This window comes from Ambystoma mexicanum, chromosome 2p (genome assembly GCF_040938575.1).
Source record: "Ambystoma mexicanum isolate Mex_15411 chromosome 2p, UKY_AmexF1_1, whole genome shotgun sequence".
Taxonomy (NCBI): domain Eukaryota; kingdom Metazoa; phylum Chordata; class Amphibia; order Caudata; family Ambystomatidae; genus Ambystoma; species Ambystoma mexicanum.
Genome location: NC_090923.1, coordinates 534,227,012 through 534,248,133, shown reverse-complemented (window position 1 = coordinate 534,248,133; position 21,122 = coordinate 534,227,012). Strand labels below are relative to the sequence as shown.

General features: G+C 42.6%; 1 protein-coding gene across 5 annotated transcripts in view; it reads left to right on the top strand.

The window, feature by feature from the left end:
• Nucleotides 1–21,122, top strand: part of IQSEC1 (IQ motif and Sec7 domain ArfGEF 1) — a 3,055,115-nt gene that overhangs the window by 1,577,638 nt on the left and 1,456,355 nt on the right. For all 5 annotated transcript variants that reach the window (XM_069643967.1, XM_069643968.1, XM_069643965.1 and 2 more), the window contains exon 3: nt 1,305–1,424. In XM_069643967.1, the coding sequence (XP_069500068.1) occupies nt 1,305–1,424 (120 nt within the window). The remainder of the gene's footprint in view (nt 1–1,304; nt 1,425–21,122) is intronic.

Genomic DNA, 21,122 nt, shown 5'->3' with positions numbered 1-21,122 from the left:
AACATTACAAACATACATCTGATCTCTGGGAATGTTACTTGGTGGGGGCCATCAGGAGTGGCTGTTCGAAGAACAGTAGCTTTTACAAAGGGAATGCCCTCATCACAGGAACTCTCAGGGGACTGGCGCTATAACAGGGTCTCTTAGATGTTATGTTATGCTAAAGGATATTTGTACCGTGCACCGGAGTTGTCCCCTGGCGCTCTGACAGATCTGAAAAGCAAAGGGGTGGGGGTGGGTTAGTGGGACCGAGCAGGATAAGTGCAAGAGAGCAATGATGTGCTGTTGGCAGCTGCAGTTCGGTTAACACTGTTCGCTCAGCTTGGGTGTGGTTTTTCGATGGGGAATGTTCTTATTACAGGAGCCCATAGGAAATGGGGCTCTTAAAAGCACTGTGGTATCATAGCAGGCCCTCTTAGAACTGAATATTAGTATGAAAAGGTATCTTGGGGTAATTTTCAGATAAGAGGGGGGTAGGTGAAAATCATCCTTGGATTACATATATCTAGATCAATATATGATGTCCATAGCTAGTGATTGCGAAATAATCAACAGAATTTAAATGGTCCGCTGTTAAATCTCAGTTACCAGTTTAATAGTATCCACTACAGAATAATTGCTCATTTTAATATAGCTGATATGATAGCTCAGTGGGTTGAGCACTCGCTGCTGCAATGTGTGTGTGATCTGCAGGTTGCAGGTTTGAATCCCAGCAAGGCCAGTTCAACCTTTCATCCTTCTGAGGTTGATAAATGAGTACCAATACAGGTTGGGTGATATTGTATGAATATTTGATCTATAAAAAAGAGCTTAAGTGTAAGTGCTATACAATAGCATGTTAGACGTCTACTTGCATTCATAGTAATTTGACAATATGGATCTATACACACAGATATTAATGATACATATGGTGATCCATTCTTGTATGCAAAGTTATGTTATTTTATTAGTTGTGTTGTAATGTAATAGACACATGAACCCTCCATAAGTAACATTTTCTGTAAAGTCGTGAATGGATGTGATTCACGGATGATGGTTAGAGGGTCACTTTTTTTGAAGCGAGGGGTAGGCCACTTTTTTTTGGGTGTCCTGAACTATTTGTTGTCCCAGTCTGACCCTTGTTCGGAAACTGTACTTGCCACCACTGGCATAGTATACATGGGGCTGGAGATTTTAGGCCCACCCTCTAGGACAATGTGGTGGGTGAGGGGCCGAACCCCCTATAGAGGCAGCAACCTGTAGATCATTTACTACAGTAGCTGAGTAGAACAGCCAGAAATACTCCTCTTTCTTTGCTCTTTCAGCATCGTTGGAAAGGAGACAACGCAGGGTCATCAGACGTATTATGGAAATCCCTTAACAAGTCGGTGTGACGTTCCCACCTGCTGCCACGCAGTGTCATCTCAAGCGGAGAAAGGAATAAGGTAATCTCTTAAGATACTTTTTTTATTTTTCTGTTTAAAACACAGTTTATGAGTGTGGTAGTGGAAAGAGAAGAAACTCACTCATTTTAGAGCGTGCCTATTCCTGGCTTGCTGCTTTCCACACATTGCTTTAGCTGTTCGCTCCCCTCCCCCTGCTCTAACTTTTCCCTGCTGGGATCTAGGGAAAGCTTTTACAATTTTAGCCAATCCCCCGCCAGTCACGAGGGCATAAGCATCTTAATGTTACCCATTGGATCAGTCTCAGAAATAGTTAATTTGCTAATACAGGACACTCCCAGATCCCACATTTCAACATACGGTCCTGCTTTCAGAAGACTTGGAACAGAGCACTGCCTACTCTTCTGAAAGCAACTACTCCTCTGAAAGCTGTCTGCTCATTGAACCACAGGTGGCTTGCATGCCTGATAATTTTGTTGATATCCCCAGGGCTAGAGGATAGCCAAGGCACTACCCACCAGATCTGTTTTGAAGCAGTGTTACCACACAGATAAGCCACACTTTTCAGGAGACTCAGCACAGGAGACTGAATACAGACACATACAGGGCTGCACCTGTCCAAATTAGTATATATGACCTACAATTTATAGAGATCTCTTTGTTAGGGTGAGTATTATGATTAAGCAAGCAGGGTCTAACTTCTATTATTCACATAAAAGGGTTTCTTTCTGAATATATATGTTTCAAATTTAAAATTGTAGACATTTATTTGTTCCCATAATGCTCTTTGATTATTTGCAAATCACCAGGATTGGGTTCTATGAAGATAATACAGTGTGTTGCGATCTGGCCTGGGGCCACACCCTTCGTCCCGGACCCCTGCACCCACAGCTCTGCCCCTCCAAGGAGGAGAGGGTTCCCCCAGTAAATTCTGTTTCCATTTCCAGCACTGTGCAGAAGATGGATCAAGCAACTGAGGAACCTTACAAATTATTTTCAAATTATGTATTCCGTGGGTTTACCTTCTTGACAATAGGTGACTATGGGGGAATCTTCAAAGAAAAAATGACCTTTCCAAAAATTGGGACACATAAGGTGGGATGGATCTGCTACGCAGATATTATAATTATGGACAAGACCTATGTGGGTATTTGTAATAGTGCGGCAGCCCTGTGTGAGTATGCTAAAATCAACGGCCTTACCATCAACTAGAAAAAGACACAATTTATGGCTTTTGGATCGCACTATTGTAAAACAAATTCTATATCTTGCACCCTTGGAAGTATTAAGAGAGTTACCAGCTATAAATATCTGGGCCAGGAGATATGTGGTGAAAGAAAGAAAATGAACTCTTTAGTTCAACTTAGAAAAATAACCAAAATAATGGCAACGCTTACAGGTGTTATGACCTTCTTTAAAAGAAACTGCTGGTTTTAGTCTATTGGGAGTCAGTAATATATATATATATATATATATATATATATATATATATATATATATATATATATATATATATATATATATATATATAAGCAAACGTTGGTCTCCATTTTTCGGTATGCATTGGAAGCCTCCTTCTGTGATTGGTCTAATTGGGCAGATGTGACGGAGGGTCTGATATGGAGAATACTACTTGGTCTCTCTAATTACACACCAATACAGGCCATTCAGTAAGAAATGGGGCTGATCTCATTATCTGCGCAAATAGAATACAATAGGGCAAAGCTATGTGTTAAGATAATGTATGCACGTCAAGGCACGTTGTTGCATATCTTAGGCAAAGGATTTAGGTGTGGAAACATAGTTGCTCTGAATATCTTTCAGAAGAAAAATCTGGATCTTTTTGAGAGAATTGCATTCACCACAAAATGGGAATATGGTGAGGGGGTGGTTTTGAAGGCCCTGAAAAACTCGCTGGAAAAGTGGGACTGGGTCTGTAGTAATGATAGGGTTAAGGAAAATAGCTCCCTATGTTCATTCTATAAACTACCTTTTCTCTATAAGAAACCACAGTTCTATCTAAAGCTGCTGCCCTCCAAGACAAACCATAAAATAATTCTGGACATGAGGCTTAACTGTCTTAATGTTCTGGGGGTACAGGGAGGTTGGTCAAAAATACCTGTTGGAAGGAGGTTTTGCAGATTGTGCTGTGATGAAACAGAGGATGAAACAATTAGACATGTGCTTACCTGTTGCAAAAGCATGAGTCCTATATATGAGAAATACTTTGCAAAATATTAATATGATTTGAGCTATATTGCCAGTGAACATTTTTGGTTAAGATGTCTAGCAGGTTGGAATAGGAGTTTAATAATAGCAACTACTCAGATATGGAAGGTGGCAAATTTTTGTCTTAGGGAGTTTGAAGAAAATGTGAAACTATTAGCTGAACTAAAAGTGCACTGTGAACTTCCTAGGATGCGGCACTATGTCTGTATTTTCCTTTTTGCTTCCTCTTTTGGCTAATGTGAAATAGGAACATTAATTGTCTGTACACTAAATGTCTTGTTTGCTCTTTTATGCTTATGTTTTTGTATTATCTTTATAAATATATAGGAGATCTCTTATGTATGACCATGGAATTAAGTTGCAAAGATTAGGATATCTGTTTTGTCACCTCTGTTATCTTATCTTTGTAATTTCTGTTCTTATTTTATTCGAAATTGAAACTGTATCATTGATGTATGTAGGTTTTATTCACATTGAGTTTTACGTGAGCTGTGCCTATCCTCTTTTTAGGGGCTGAGTGGGTGAGGATAATGAAACACCAATTACAAGAAATCCCACTAATCAGCTTCCTTCCCTTGCCGGACAGAGTGAGTCAACTTAGATGTATATGTACTTAATTTTTTGCATTCTTAAACCCAAACAAAAGGGCACTTCACCATTTAATTATCAGAAAATACACATATTTTAATATTTATCATACCAATTTGACAATTCCAATATACAACGTTAAAAATGTTCCAAACATCAATTCAACAATCAATTTTGTGTGTACATCTTTCTTCATTGCGACTAACAGCATAGAACTATATGCTTAAAAAAACCTTTTCTATGCCTTATTGGGGTGTATTCTCTTTTATAGAAAAGACCCCGCTCTTATTTAAGCCCTTCCCAATTACTCTGGGCCAAACGGACTGTGCCAACACTTTTATAGAAATGTGTTTCTAGGACCAGCATGGGAATATATCTTTTAAGAATAGGCAAGGCAAGTAATCCCTATTGCAAATCCTGCTGGTGCTGTCTTCAGGGCACTTAGGTTTTTGTTCATATTCTGGTTTTCACACCCTTAACGGTTTGCCGTAATGTACAATCTTTCTAAAAGACAAATAAAACATTTCCACTTTAGAACATAAACAAGTAAAACATTTTTATGCAAAAAATACATCAGATACATCTATTACAACTTCATCTCTATTACCAATATAGACAGCAGGGATGCATTAATACTCAAGTGGTCTAAATTATCCACTACTACACTTTCTCTCATATTCAATATGGTTTGTTCTCTCCATTTCATGTGTCTGCAAACATGCATTTTAGCCTTTAAAGCTTAATTTCCTTGGGCTGACCGTCTCTTTCCAGCACAGACATAAAAAACTTTTGCTGAAAGGGGGGGAGGGATATGTTTTAATATTCCTATCAAATGTCCCTATATGTTTACCTATCACCCAATTATTAATTTAAGCAAGCTGAACGCTCACCTTTTACTGGATCTTCAATTTCTTTCCGATCGGGCTACTTCCTCTAAGTCCCGTGTGGGCACTATTACTGCCCAATGGTGTTCTCTATGTCACGAGCCAGGGTGGTCTCCCTACTAGTTTGTAGCTTAGCTCTGTAACAGGAGGAGAGAAGCCACCATTACTTATCACAGGAATATCGGTGATCACCTCAACATTCTCTTGTTTAAAATTGAGTGAAGCTTACCCGAGTGATCAAGTCCACTGTCTTGAAATTTCCTTTATTTCTATTGGGGGATTTTATCTCTCGTCACCCTTCATGGAACCGCCAAAAGCGTGTTCTAAATAAACCAGCACAAAGGGGAACAGCGTTAAATTCCCTTTTAATGGATACCGCATTACTCAATGTGTCCATTGTCCCTCTCTCTTACCTCATGGGTACATCTATGCCGGCTGTTGTCCCGTGCACAGTGTATCTGAAGCCGGGCGTGCCGCGATGAACGTCTGCTGCTCGATAAAGCTGCGGGCCTACTGTCGCATTTGGTCCATTTTAAGTAGTGGTCATGTCACATGATTTTACGCGCGTATCTACGTGATATCACGTGATCCGCAACCCTTCTCTTAAAGGTATACCACTTTCTTTTGGTTTAGTGTCGCTGATAATCAAATAAAGCAAAAATGCGCAATATACCAGTATTACACATTAAGCAAGCTGGATATTCACCTTTTACTCGATCTTAAGTCCCGTGTGGGTACTGTTACTGCCCAATAGGGTTCTCTATATCAGGGGCCGCCCGAGGCGTGTTCTAGTTGGACCAAAAATGATCAAAGGTAACAGCATTAAATTCCCTTTTAGTGGATACCTCATTTATTCAATGTGTGCATTATCTCTCTATCTATCTCCCCTCGTGGGCATATATGCCGGCTGTTATCCATCTCTCTCGCCGTTATATACTAATCACTTATTCCCACAGAGACCCTTATAGAATGTTACATATTTCACAGGGTACATATTGTAAAAGAACTTGCGACTCATATATCTTGTTCACCTTTTGTGATGTATAAAAAGGGACCACTCAATGGAGATATTTAATCCGTTTCTTACAGTGTCTAGGGAGTATATCCATTTCTGTTCTGTTTGTCTTAGCTTTAGATCTCTGTTACCTCCTCTTGGTTGCACATTTATTACTTCTATAATGAACCAGTGGATGTCATGTACTGAATGGTGGGCGCTTTTAAAATTCACATACATCAAAGATATGATTTTTTATATGATTTGTGAAAAGTTCTTCTGAACTATAACACAATAGAAAAAAAAATATAAGTGAAAAATAAAGATTGATGTGTTAATAACCATAGAGAGTGACACATGTCTGTATATATGCACAAATTGTAAACGCACTTCAAGCAGCAAGGTAGCTGCGAAACGCGTAGTACCGTGTTTTCTTAACTGTTGGCTGATGCCCAAATAAACTGGATATTTTAAGGATTCTACGCTATATCTGTTTTGGTATTGATGGTGGAAGAAGTATTTTGCTGGCGTTTTCATTGTTCTTGGAGTGCTATCCCCTTCAGGAGAGAAGGAATTACTTTCCCATATATATGCATATATTAATTACAGGGCCTGCGCTAGTGGCCCTGTAGTTATGGTTAAGTTGCTCAACTCATAGAAAGAGCACTTTTTGGGGGGCTTATAACTTTGCCCCCCTGGAGGAATCCTCACCAAACTTTGCAAAAGAAGTATATGGCCCGGCTGAATGATTTAGCAAAGTTTGGTGTGGTTTCTTCCAGGCGGTGCAAAGTTTTAGGGGGGGTCCCAACATGTCGTATGCTCTTAAAACACTTTCCTTAGGGTTTGGTCTCAGCTCATTTCACACGTATACAGGGCAATACGCAGGCTACAAACATACATTTCATTTGTATACATGAAGATAAACTTTAAGGTTATTGACATTTTCTGGAAATGTTGTTTCTTTCTTCCTTACTTTAGTTTTCCCGTACGAGCCTCTGATTTGGATGCATTGTGGGTCTTCATATGTATTGTTTGTATTAACATAATTGTGTAGTAAGTCTTGAATCGTTAGCTATTTAAACCATGTTTAACATTACTCAAAACTCTGATACGGTCGCATTCATCATTTTACTATCCAAAATTACCAGATACAAAATGTTGTACTTCTATGGTGCATGCTGCAGCCATTGAATATGTGTATTTATGATTAGGTTCCTGTATTAACAACAACACTCCAATATAATGTTTTGTTTAGATGAGTACATTCTTTAATAAATTAAGTAGTTCATGATAGGTCTCCCGATCACCCCTGACATCTTGTTACCAACATTATAAACACAACCCCTTGTAGGGACCTACATCAAAATGTATTTCAAATGTGATATCATCGTTGATGTCCTGTGTGTTAGTCTTAGCAGTGCAGGGTGGTGGTGTGAGTTAGGGTTGCTTAGCTTACCATGGCAAATTTCTGGGTGTTTTCAGTTTTACTTGTAACCATACATTAACAATGTTTTTTCACTGAATATATATATATATATATATATATATATATATATATATATATATATATATATATATATATATATATATATATATATATATATATATATATATATATATATATATATATATATTAAACGGGCCACAGAAGCGGCCGTGTAGTTATGATTACGCTGCTAAACCCATAGGAAGACCTCTTTTTTGGCAGCTTATAACTTCGGTCCCCCTGGCAAGTTTGGTGAAGTTTCTTCAAGGGGGGCAAAGTTATAGGGGGTCCCAAAAAAAATATGTTTTCCATAGACTGAATGTGGAATAACTTTGTGCATGGCTACAGCCCATATGGCTGGATGGATTTTAACCAAATTTGCGTCAGGAACAGGGGCTTGGTCCCGAAAGCGTGCTTTTGTTGCAAAGAACAGAAATCTGCATCTCAACATTTTTTTGATATCTGACTCCGCTCCTTGGACCCATTTCCCTGTTTGCTCCACAGTCACAAGTCTCATTGGCTTGCAGTATGCTGTGATGTCAGCGAACATTGAACACAGCCGGTGGTTGGCTGGAGGGAAGCATGCTGTGCGTCAACATTTTGGGAAAATGCCACCATGGTGTATCGGAGGACAGTGCGGCAACGAAAGGGCCTTGCAAACATACTTAACGCCATGTGGTGGTGGGAAGAAGGGATGGAAAGGGTGGGGGAGTGAGAAGTGATTCATCTGAGGTATGCCATTATTAGGTGGAAGAAGACAGTGGTGTGCCTGCACTATCCGTGTGTACTGCGCCAATTTGTGGGTCCCTCCACAGGCGACTACCATGTGTGGTGAATGCAGGCAGCCTGCCTTACGGCATGATAGGTCATGCAGCGACCTCTTACCGTGGTGACTGCTGGCAGCTCAATTGCAGAAGGGGGGTCCATTGCACATGACAAGAACATTCTAACATAGCATCTAGTACGGTGTGCTGCGTGCGGTAAGGCTGTAGCCCATTGGATGCATGGCTGGAGGCCTTGCACCTACAACTGTGTGCCTTGGTTGCAAGTAGCTTTGACTTTGTTGCCTTGTGTGTGTGGTTCGTCAGCATTGCATACATTGTTGGTTCCATGGGTGTGGTGATAGTTAGGACATCCTACAGTGTTTAGTCCATGGCTGCAGCTATTGGAATGAACAGTCCTGCAGTGTGTGCACTCGGTGCAGTGTTGAAGTACTGTGTGCATAGAAGTGGATAGGGTTGAACTGCATATTTTATTGGCTTGGGTAGTATCCATTGCGTGGAGTGGTGAGTACTGTACTGCACTATGCAGTATTGATTTTGTGCACTTAATAGAGTACTGGGAGCACGGCCACTGTTCTTAAGATTTTGTGGTTTTGTTGGCAATAATACAATGTTATGTGAATGGAAGTGGGTAGGGTGGATTCTGCTAATTGTTACTTGTTTGCAAGCATCGCTGTATGATGGTGCAGGGGTTGGGAAGAAGTGCCGCTGCCTATGAAAAGTTTATGGATTGTGGTACCTGGCCAAATGGTCACCTGTAGGGCTCTGTTATGTTGTGCTGGGTGTGGGCAAGGACTATATTGTTGCGTGCATGGCCAAAGGCTATAGGCTATAGTCCATGCACCCAAAAACCTATTCCTTGACCACAACATAATGCAGCCAGATGATATTGCTTCAAGAACGGAATTCTGCAAGACACATGCAAAATATGGACAATGTACACAGCCACCCACATTCCGTTCACCACATGCAATGAAACATCATGCAGCCAGATGGGGAGTGCATTGTACATGATATGAGCATTTTAAGGTACGGTACACTATGGTGTGTTGTGTGTGGTGAGGCCCTAGCACCTTAGGAACTATATGGCATGCTTGCAAGTAGGTTTGACATTGTTGCGTTGTGTGTGTGTTTTGTGAGCATTGCATACATTGCTGATTTCATGGGTGTGGTGATTGCTAGCCAATCCTACAGTTTGTAGTCCATGCCTGGAGCTGATGGAGTGAACACTCCTGTAATGTGTACACTGGGTGCTGTGTTGAAATACTGTGTGTATAGAAGTGCATAGGGTACAACTGGACATTTTGTGTGCTTGGGTAGTGTCCATTGCACAGATTACTGACTACTGTGGTGCACTTTGAAGTATTGGTTGTTTGCATTTTCTAGAGTGTTGGGAGCAAAATCAAATATTGCTACCTGCACTTTGTGGTGATGGGTCCCGATCTGGGTGACTCTCGATGGTGAAAGCATCAATACTTTTGGAGAACTTGTTACTGGAGGTGCTTTAAAATCACACGAGACCTGTGTGTGTAACAGTACATATGGAGTGCTGTACAGAAATTATAGTGTTGGATGCAGAGGTTTTGGATGTCATTGGTGCATGCCTGTGTCACTATTTAATAGTACGCAATGAGGGAGTGCTGCAAAAAGAATAGTGGAAAGGGAAGAAGGACTGTCCCTGCTTTACTGGGGCACAGGCCTCACTGTAGCTGGGAAACAGCACGTGCCACACCCTGCCATTCTGAGTATGGTGGGAATGGAAAAGCAAATGTGGGGATTATCCATTAGAAGAAATGGAGAGACAGCGAGTGCTGATAGTGGGTGATACTTTTGTGCAAGATATGCACAGGTATGCCGAGCAAAGAGGCATGGCTGCTAATTTTGACTTGGAAGGAGTGGAGGCTTTCTGGGGCACTCTCTATGTGTACAGTTTCCACGATATGGTTGACCTTTGCAGATATGTGGCCTCTGTCGGTACTGTTGATGGTGCCGTGGTGCACTATGGAGCTCTACATTTGGGGTACGTGTCATGTGCCTGTTTTCTCCGTCAGCTAAAGAAGTTGATGAAAGGAGTGATGTAGCTTTTTCCCACCGCCAACAGGATTTTCTCATTCATACCACCAAGAGGATCATGGGACCATGCCGGTGTAATTTGTCCCTAGCTAGAGGTCGGACGGTGCCTTATAAACAGAAGCATTTGTCAATTTATGTTTAGTGCTGGGATGTTCTCCACCGACTATGACATCATTAATGAGCGAAATTTGAACTGGTTCCATGTAAATGGCATTTCTATCACCGCCATTGGCAATGCTGTTTTGTTTTACGCTGTGCAAGAAGGGTTGAAGAGAATACTGTAAAAATGTAAGGAGGAAAACAAACCAGACAGTGAAATAAAAAGCAAAATAAGACAAGTTTCCATGCAAATGGCATTTCTATCACCGTCATTGGCAATGCTGTTTTGTTTTACAATGTGCAAGAAGCATTGAAGAGAATCCTGGAAAGCTCGAAGGAGGAAACGAAAATAGAAACTGAGATGAAGAGGAAACACAAACAAGGTTCTCTGCAAGTACGTCAAAAGAAAAAATGAAACAACATTTTTTAAAAAAAGGCTCTTTTAAGAGATACAAGTTGCAAATGTTTCCCACCCCCTCTCGTTCCTAGCACGATATCTCAGCGGACTCCGCGGTACTACCTGGATTGCACGTGCCACATCAGGGCCTTTTCAGAGTGGCAGCCATGGAAATGTGAGTGTGGAGGCGAAGGAATAGCTCTATCAAGTTTGTGGTTCTTGTGTTTATGCCAAAAACTGTGACAGAAGGTCAATTTCTGCAGACACATGCAGAAGCCTATGGTTGAAGTGTGCAAGGTAAATGGCAGGCATCCTGTTATATGCATGCACTGTACGTACTTTGTGTAGTTTGCTAAGATACATGCATTGCTGTTTTTGTGCTATATTTTTATGAATTTTGTAAGAGATGGGTAAGTGAGGCACAACATTTGTAGCATTGTCGGAAGGAAAGAAGAGAGCTCCCGTTTGGATATTGCAATGGGTAATATGGGTAAATGAGTATGTTGAAAGCTTATTGCATTGCAGTGGCACTTGATGGTAGGTGATTGGAGAAAAAACACTAGGGGCCTCATTACGAGTTTGGAGGTAGACATGGAGCTATTAGCTCCATGGCTGCCTCCAAACACGGGCTCCTTTTCCTGCAATGGGGACTTACCAGGTCATTCCGACATAGGAGGACCCGGTAAGTCCTCCTTGCAGGAACCATTCCCCATTCCCATTTGAGCCCCCATAGGCTCAATGGGAATGGTATGGAGGTAACAGCGGGCACATTATAAATGTCCCGTTGTTACCTCCCTCTTCCCCTCATGGGACCTGGATCAGATGCCTGGTTTACCAGGCGTCCGATCCGGGTCCCGCGATGGGAAGCTCGTAATCAGCCCTGATGGAATGAAGGGGGGCCAGTCCCGTACCAGCCCCCTTCATTCCGTCACCGCCTGCCTCGTAATGAGGCCCTATGTCTTTTAAGTATGTTGTAGACGTTTAGTGGCAGACAGCCTTCTCAGAGGCACTTATAACACAGTTATAACAATTGTGCACACACATTTTTCTACCTGCACTTTGTGCTGATGGGTGCCCATGTGCATGAATGTGGATGCAGAAATCTTGGATAGTTTTATGGACCTTTCTACTGGAGGTGCTTTGGAATAAGACGCCACTTGCACTCTGAATGTGTAACGGTGCATATGAAGTATTGTACAGAACTGACAATATTACATGCTGATGTCTTGGATGTGATTGGTGGATGTGTGTTTCACTATTTAACAGTATCCAATGAGGTGGGGTTCGACAAAAGTTTGTGGAAAGGGAAGAAGGAATGCTTCTGCTTTACTTGGGCACGGCCCTCACGGTACTTGGGGAAGTGAACGCGCCACATTCTGTGCTTCTCACCATGCTGACCAATGGAAATGGGTCTGTGGGGATTAGCTAATCAGGTTCACAGGGGGTGGTTCACAAGAAGCGGTGGTAAGACCGTTTTACATTACTCTGCATAGTGAGGAGAGCTGACATGTAGAAGCAGATTGTGATAATTTTGAGTGATCCCTTTGTGATCGAAGTATGCCCAGGAAAGACACTTTGATGGTGATTTCGGTTTGGATGGAGTGGACGCATTGTGGTGCGCTGTCCATGTCTGTAGTTTCAGTGTTTTCATTGACCTCTGCCAAAAAGTGGCCAGTCTTGGTACTGTTCATGTTGTTGTCATACACTATGGCGGCATGCATTTGGGTTAGGCGGCTTGTTCACGTTTGTTCCATGACCTCAGAAGGTTGCTGAATGCAGTGAAGAGGCTTTTTCCCACTGTGCAGGTGCTTTTCTCATCCATACCACCACAAACAGTATGGGACAATGCTAATGGATGTTGTTCCCAGCCAGAGGTTGGAAGATGTCTCATTAACAGAAGCATGTGTGACTTTTTGTCTGCTTGTGGGATGTTCTTCTGCAACAATGACATCATTAGTTGTCAAAATGCAGAGTTTTTCCATGCAAATGGCATTTCCTTGTTGCCCATTGGTAAGGCTGTTTTGTTTGCCAATCTACAGGATGCGTTGAAGAGTGTACTGTAAGAATGTGACGAGTAGAAAACGCGAAATCATATAAAAACAGAAAGGAAGCTGTTTCTCTAGAAGCACCTAAAAAACAAAAAACAAAACAAAAAAGGCTCTCTTCAGAGCCACCACTGTAAGTGAAATAGCCTACCTTGGTTGCAATTTATTCCCCCACGGCCGCAAACAGCATGAAAGCCACATTTGGGGCTTTCTTTTCAGGATGGCGGCCATGGAAATGGGAATGTGGAGGCTAAGGTATTGCGCAATAAAGTTTCTGGGTGTGGTGTGTACGCAGAAGAGTGTTGTACAGAATGGATAGTGTGAAATAGAGAGCTCTTCAATGTGATGGTGGATGCGTGTGTGAATATTTAACAGTACCCAATGAGGGGGTGCTGGAAAGAACATAGTAGAAAGGGAAGAAGGACTGTTTCTGCTTTGGTAGGGCAGGGCCCTCGCGGTACTTGGGGAAGTGCACCTGCCACATACTACCATTGTCAGTATGCTGAGCATGGGAATGGGACAGTGGTTGTTATCAGTACTGAGGGTGCAGTTGACAGGAAGGGGCATTAATGCTTTTCTCCATTAGTGTGCGCATTGAGGTAGGCTGAAATGGTTGCCATTACTTGCAAAGGTAATGTAGCACAGTAGATTTGGTCTAGCATCAATTGCAGCTCAAAGTTATGTGGCCACCTACTCTGTGTTGAAAAGCTACAAACAGATTACAGAGCTGCTGTGGGGTGTGGTCTTTTGTAGGGCTGCTCTGGAGACCAGGCACCCCAACAAACAGGCTTACATTGTTCAAACAAATACATACATGTGCAATGGCAGATTGTGCAGTGTTTGTAAGCGTGTACTTTCCCAATAATATTCTGTAGACTGTAGAACACTGTACTTTTCCACTGTGCGAGGGTGCGGATCATGTCCGCGAAATAAGGGCCCACGTGCAGCATGGATGTGGTGGCATGGTGACGTTGCAAATGTTCTCGATTGGCAGGGCTGTCTGAAGGACGCGTTTTGGGCAGAATAGGTTATGCGCATGTGCATAGGTGTCGTATGCACACTGTTGGGTTCTCTGGCCTGATTAATAGTGCGACACACATGTGCCAACCATTTTGGGACAAGTTGGGTGTTTATAGGGTATAGCAGGTGGCACGTTTATGTGTGCAGCTACCTGTAGGACGTGGTTTTGCCGTTTGCACTAATTAAACATTGTTACAACTTTGTTTGCATATGCTCAACATGGGCAGTGTCACCAGGAGACAGAGGAAGAGATATGCATGTGCGTATTTGTGCAACGGACAAACATCCTGTCCCACAACTAATTGTAAGTGGTTCACAAGATGCGGACATGCGGATCATGCTGGAGTCCTACGGATGCTTCCATTGTCATTGCGAATAGGCTGGCCAGGTGCGGTGTCAGTTTGACACCTCCCTTTTCCTTAATTGCAGTCATTCCCAGCAGTACTGTGCTACGCTGAGTCATAACAGCATTTTAAAAACAAAGGAAAAGCTACATGCACACTGAACAACAACTTAAATATGAACATTCACTACCACACATTCATACTTACCATACAGAAAGGGAAAGGGTAGCACAAGTGGATACATCTTGTGGGGAAGTGGGGATTTGTACACGTTGGTCGAGAGGGGAGGAAGGGATTGAGGTATCATTGTACCGTCTCTAATGACACGGATTTTGAGGGGATGGCAGGCTGTGAAATGGGGAAGGGGTACATGTATAGATCGGGCAGAGGTATTTTATTCTGTTCATAATATGCCCATGTACGTAATCTTTTAAGGCAGCAAAATTGTTCCCCAATTCTTTCATTTCACCTTCCAGGTTCTCCTGTTTGCTATTTATAGAGTTTCTTTCCTTTCCTCTGCCCGTATGCTGTTCTGGAAGAGGTGCCGCTTGTGCTGCCTTGGTTTCCTTTCCAATATGTAGTGTTACACACAAGAAAATGTGTTACGTGTAAATGAAGCAATAGATATGAAATATTTTACGTTTCAGACTGCTATGCATACGAATGGGGTAACAATGGTAAGTCACAGTGTTAAAATCTTTTCCAGCCACTGGAAGGTGCTTGCCATTGCTGTGTAGAGAAAGCAACGTTATGCGTATCTACTATTGTGTACTGCACCACCTGTGCAATTATCAGACAAATGTTAGTGTGCTTACTAAGCTGCACTGACGTTCTGCTCTTAGTACTTTTAAGTCCTTACTTTGCCCGTTCATTCTTTGTTCCCATATAAAGTAGCAGTGCGGTAAGATTGTTGAAGGCAGACATCACCTCTCTTGTTCGTGCACTCCGTTATGGTGCACTCCCTATGCCTTTGTGCTGTTTGTTTCATAAGTACACAGTTTACAGACCTACTCTATTTTCAGTTGCAATTCATGAACATGGTGCTGTTTGTATATGTTCCTTGTGTTTGCTGAATGGTAGCACTATGTAAGAGAGCCTGTGCCTTTTTTGAGCAGGTTGGATTCAACCAATGTCCGTGACCCGACGCACAGTTGGCAACTGCTGTGCGTATTAACATGCTGCCAGCGGGTTCAGTATGTTGTACAGTACATATTTACAAAGTAAGGGTATCCTGGTAAAAAGCTGTGAAAATCACTGAAAAAATGTTGTTAACGGGATGGTATGGTTAAGTTGCACTAGTAAAAACCTATGAAACTCAATGGCAAAACGTTGTTACAGGGTTGTTATGATTACAGGTCAAACCAAAAAACCACATAAATTAGCCAGTTATGGTAAGCTAAGAAACCATAACTCATGCTACCACTGTGCACTGCAAAGACTAACACCCATGACATCAAGGATGACATCACAAATGCCATTGATGGCATCACTGATGACATCACATGTCTGGCTCCCTCTTTTTTAGTTTACTGACATATCTACACCAGGTGCTTTTCTTCACTGACAGTGACAAACTAACAAAATGAAAAGATACTATATTTGTAGACCTTACCGTTCTGATATGTTCTTAGACTACATTCCTTACGGTTCAGTCACATCATATGATACATGTAAATAGGGGAAGAGGGAAGCCTGAAACACAATAATCATTTCTGTTCATGAAGATAATTGTTAAATTGATGAGGACGCCATGAGTAAGTAAGAAGGATTTATTAAGTAAATCATGAACAGGCAGCAGACACTGCCACTGGAGAACAGCCAACTGATCAAACAGTTACAGAACCTCAAGAGCTCTAGAAACAGAATCACAGAGCAACAAGCTACGCACTCAAGAACTCATAAACATCTTAATAAAAGAACACAGTGAATACATCTTGACATAACAATAATCAGTGCGGGTATGAACACTTTCTGGTAGTACTGCTATTTTTTTTCTTACTTTAGTTTCCCTGTACATGCTCATATGTGTATGCGTTATGGTCTCTTTATGCTTTGTGTATAGCAGTACAATTATGCAGTACGGGAGGCATTCGTTGCTACTTATTACATGTTTTACAGTACACAAAACTCTGAAACAAAAGCATTCATCACTGTACTATCCAACATGGGAAGATTTTGAATATTGCACCTCCACGATGCATGCTGTACACAAAGCCTTCGTTTCTACATGAGTGCGTTTATGTACTGGAAAGAACTCTGTATTACAATGGTGTTTATAGCAATGCATTGTTTAATGAACAATGTATCTCATGATAGTTCTTCCAATCATCTCTGATAGTTTTTTGCCAACATTAGAATGACAATCCCTTGTGGAGGCTTGTCATGAAAAGTAAATACACTTGTGATGTCATCAGTGATGTCATCAATGACATTTGTGATGTCATCCTTGATGTCATGGGTGTTAGTCTTTGCAGTGCACAGTGGTAGCGTGAGTTATGGTTGCTTAGTTTACCATAACTGGCTAATTTCTGGGGGGTTTCGGTTTTACTTGTAACCATAACGTCGCTGTAACAACTTTTTGCCATTGAATTTCATAGGTTTTTACTAGTGCAATTTAACCATAACAATATATATATATATATATATATATATATATATATATATATATATATATATGACGCATGTAATTCTGGAGAGGAAAGAGGAGTCAAATCAAAATGAGTGCATTGTAAAATACCTGTTTTATGTACATCAACATTTCCTCAATTTTGGGAGCCTCTGCACTGCAAAAGTGATGGATTCAAGGCTTTGAAATAATCACTGGCATGAACAGTCTTCCATGGCAGCATTTTTAGTTTGGACTATTAGGTGGTGCTGTAGCGTCACCAATAAGCTGAAACTATTGTATTAGAGCAGAGCTAAGGAGAAATGGCATATGAGGAGGGCCAAAAGGTTGTAGGGCATGCTTGGTTATTTGCTCACCCCTTGAGTGCTTATGGAAAGGCTAATCTCTATGGCCATTCAAACCCAGTTACTGCCCCTCCCTGCCCAAAACACCTCCTCATGGGAACTCTTTGAGCCCTCTTGAATCAAGCCTTACCAGCAACCTTTCCACTTGAAGGGACTGCCAGTGTTTTCTCAAAACAATCTTCTGATATTTAATGACTTCATTGAAGTTGTGAATGTGCTACTGGTGTAATAAAAATATCTTAACCAAGTCTGCCTTCAGCCACTTGATTTATGAACACTATTTGTGTCATTCTCTGAAGTCTTGTTAAAAACAAGCATTGTCAAAGCCAACGGTTTTTACTTATTTATAAGCATTAGGCATATGCCAGACATTGCTATTAGATGTCTAGGTGCTTGCACCATTTTGCACCTACTACCATCAATGGCCACTTAATACCACTATGGCAGTGTCTGGAAAGTTCCTTGCCAATGCCTACACATCAGCCCAAACTGTTGGCATTGCCAAAGTTTGTTTAGCTTTCCTGCTCCATTCCTGATGGGGACCACTCCGTTGGCAACCAGTCTTGATCCTGCCACTAATGTGTGGCAGGAAAGGTTCCTCAGAGCGATGCCCAGTGCTATGATTCTTTTGAAACCTCCCATAATTCACTTTTTAGTTTTGGCAGAATGTAGATTGTCATTGTTAAAAAAAGGCCCAGAGAGTGCCTTGCCCATCGGCATGTTCCTATCATATCACTCCCTGTGATGTCCCTTCTCATGACATCACCTGGGTCAAAGGTTGCGCCATAAGGGTCAGCTCTGATGTCTTTCCCCCTGACAGGGAAATATAAAGGTTGTCTCCCCTGTTTACAACCCCACCCTTGCACCCTCTTGGGAGGTGTAAAGGTATGTTGTTCCATATAGACTTAAACCAATGTACAGGTGCAGCCACTGCCCACGATTGATGAACCAGGATTTTCTTAAATGTCCTTTGAGACAAAGGGATCAAACAAGGCAATATGTTTTAGCAACCGAGTTTCAGGCAGATTCTTGGCATCTGAGAGAAGTGTTCAATTAAGCAATAATGCTTGCGGTTGTGGGCTGGATCAGCTGGTAATGCCGCTGTGCCCAAGTTACAGACCAAGGCCAAGCAAGGTTAGGGTGACCAGATTTTTTAAATTAAAAAAGGAGACAGGCCACCAACATAGAAGTAGGACTACAGTTTCAGCGGATATAAACACAAAAGAAGGAGTACTAAAATACTGAAACCGTAGTCCTACTTCTATGTCGGAGGCGTATGCCAGGCAAAGTACATGTTTATTAAAAGCTCATTGAAGGCAAGAAGCCATGGAAGAAGGGTGACGGTGTGAAACACAAACGCAATCACAAAAAGCTGTACCCATACCCGGCCCGATCGCAGTATTTATTCGAGGGTTACTGGCAAAAACTGTTACATTAGACCGCTTTAAACGTTTAAAAAGTCTCGGAAACACCGGGACCAAGCGTAAAATGGTGGGACGTCCTGGCAAAACCAGGACGTTTGCTCACCCTACCCAGTGTAGTTACCAGCCGATCCAGACTACATCGGGTTTATTATTGCTCTTAGCATCCCATAGCTGAGTCATGAGGTGCTAATGGTGTTTTCTCTTAAAAAGAAGACGTACTTGCGGTGTGCGTGCGGGTTGAAGGAGAAACGGTCAGAAAAATGGAAGACTGGTTACAACCAGAGCCTGTCTTCTATTTCTATTGTGCGCAATTCGGGACTTACTGAGAATCCGAAGGGGGGGCCGAGGAACATACAAGTGTGGGAAGGGTAAGGGGGATATTGTTGGGGTCTTGCATAAATCTAAGCTGGTGTAGGAGGTGGTGAGGAAGGGTATTGAGGGCAGTGGAACATGGTGGATTCAGGGAAAGGCTCCGTCCTTAGCAGGCCCGGCCTTAGGGGGGGGGTGAGCCGGGGGACCGCCCCCGCCACGCCATCTCAGGGGAGTCTTTCAAGGGCTCCCCCGAGCTGGCATAGTGGCGGCAGGCGCCTCATTGTTGGTCAATGCGCCCGCGGCAGCAGAGCGCATTTAGGAACAATAGGGTGCATAAAATTACCTCCTCGCCAGAGCAAGGAGGTTTAAAAAAAAAAATACAAATACACTCCGTGGCCACGCCCCCTGTTGACCAGGGGCGCACGGAGAAGGGGGGTGCCAATTCGCCCAGGGCGCTGCTGCCCCTAAGGCCTGCCCTGGTCCTTAGGATGGAAAGCAGGTATATGCAGTTATATTCAGCTGGGCATTCCTGTAAACCTGATTGGCTGGCACCTTTTCCCCCGGGTCCTCATTTTATATAATTTTATATAATTTAAGCATTCGCTAGGACTGGAGGACATGTTCCTCGGTAATCACTGTTGGGTATTTAAAAATTATTCGCAAGTACACAGGTCCAATTAACTACGTCTACTGGATTTGGCTTTTTGCCCTAAGTTGCAAGACATTTCTTCGGGTGCACTTTTTGTGCACGCCACGTGCTCTCAAGCCTCGCTTGTTCCCCGTCTACTGGTCTCCCCGCTTTTTATCCGACAACCGGGCGGATTGGGTTCGAAAGAAAATGCAATTTCCCCCTTCGCAAGAATGTCCTATCTGGGACTCTCGCACATTTGTTGTCTTTGCAAACATCCCAGCTGAGCGCACATTATCCCGTGTAATCAACAGTTTATTGTAGTCCCGCATCTGTCATTTTACTGCAGAGTTCCGAACTAAAAGCACCATTCACGCTCCGATGAACAAAAGTTATAGTCTCAGAACAAAGGCACTGATTCTGACAAGGCGAGTGATTGCCTGCGGCCTTTGAAGTGAAAATGAAGAAGTTTCAAAAATATCCTGGAAATCGGGCTATCCTAATTGGACGCAAGTGTGGGGAACGAACGGGTGACGTGGAGTTTCGGTTCTTGGGCTGCAATTATCGTTCCCGCCTCACACCCATTCGTCAGAGGCTGCAAAGTGAAAACGCATTCCCCAAATTACATACTGTCAGCAAAAATCCTGTTAGACGGGGGAAGGCGGCATTGCCCGGATGATGCACTGACAGACTTCAACTCCATTGTACAAAATGGCAGCCTTTGTGGGCTCGTTGTTATTTTCAAGTACGCAGCAGGCAAACCTCTATCCACGCGCACATCATGCAGGTGTCTACGTGTTTGAATCGCCTGGTCCTTTCTTCTGCCCAAGAATGGATCTCATGACCACTCATGAATACGTAATCATGACTGCGGCATTAGAACTAATGACTACGCTCCTACAACCACTAACCCCATGGAGACCAGGCCCATATGAATACATGGGACCAGGGGTGTTGCTAGGTCTGGAAAAGACCCAGGGCTGTGCCATTGTTGGAACTGTCAGGACTGGGGGCTAGCTAGTCTTCTGGTTGTAGATCCTGAGATTCTATCCGGGGCTACAACCAAAAGATCAGGGGCTATACCCCCCCTAACCCCCCTAGCAATGCCTCTGCAGGGGACACATGTATTCAAAGACCCTATACACAGTATCCTTAATCAGAAGTTCAGTTCTACTTGAGTATATGAATGCTCTCAACTTTTTTTTCTTCACACAACTCTGTGGCATATTCACTTTGAATATGTTATTTAACCACAGATAACCAGAGGTAGCACTATATGACTTTGTGCTTTATGTTTAGACATAGCTCTCAACCATTTGTGTTGCAAAGGCGGGTGAAATCACCCGATTTTGTTTTTGGCGGGTGAGACTCCCATTGGAATGAATGGGCGTGCAGGAGGGTTTGCGGGTGATTCAGCCCTTTACAAGGCGGGTGACACCCGCCAAAAGCGTGTGAGTTGAGAGCT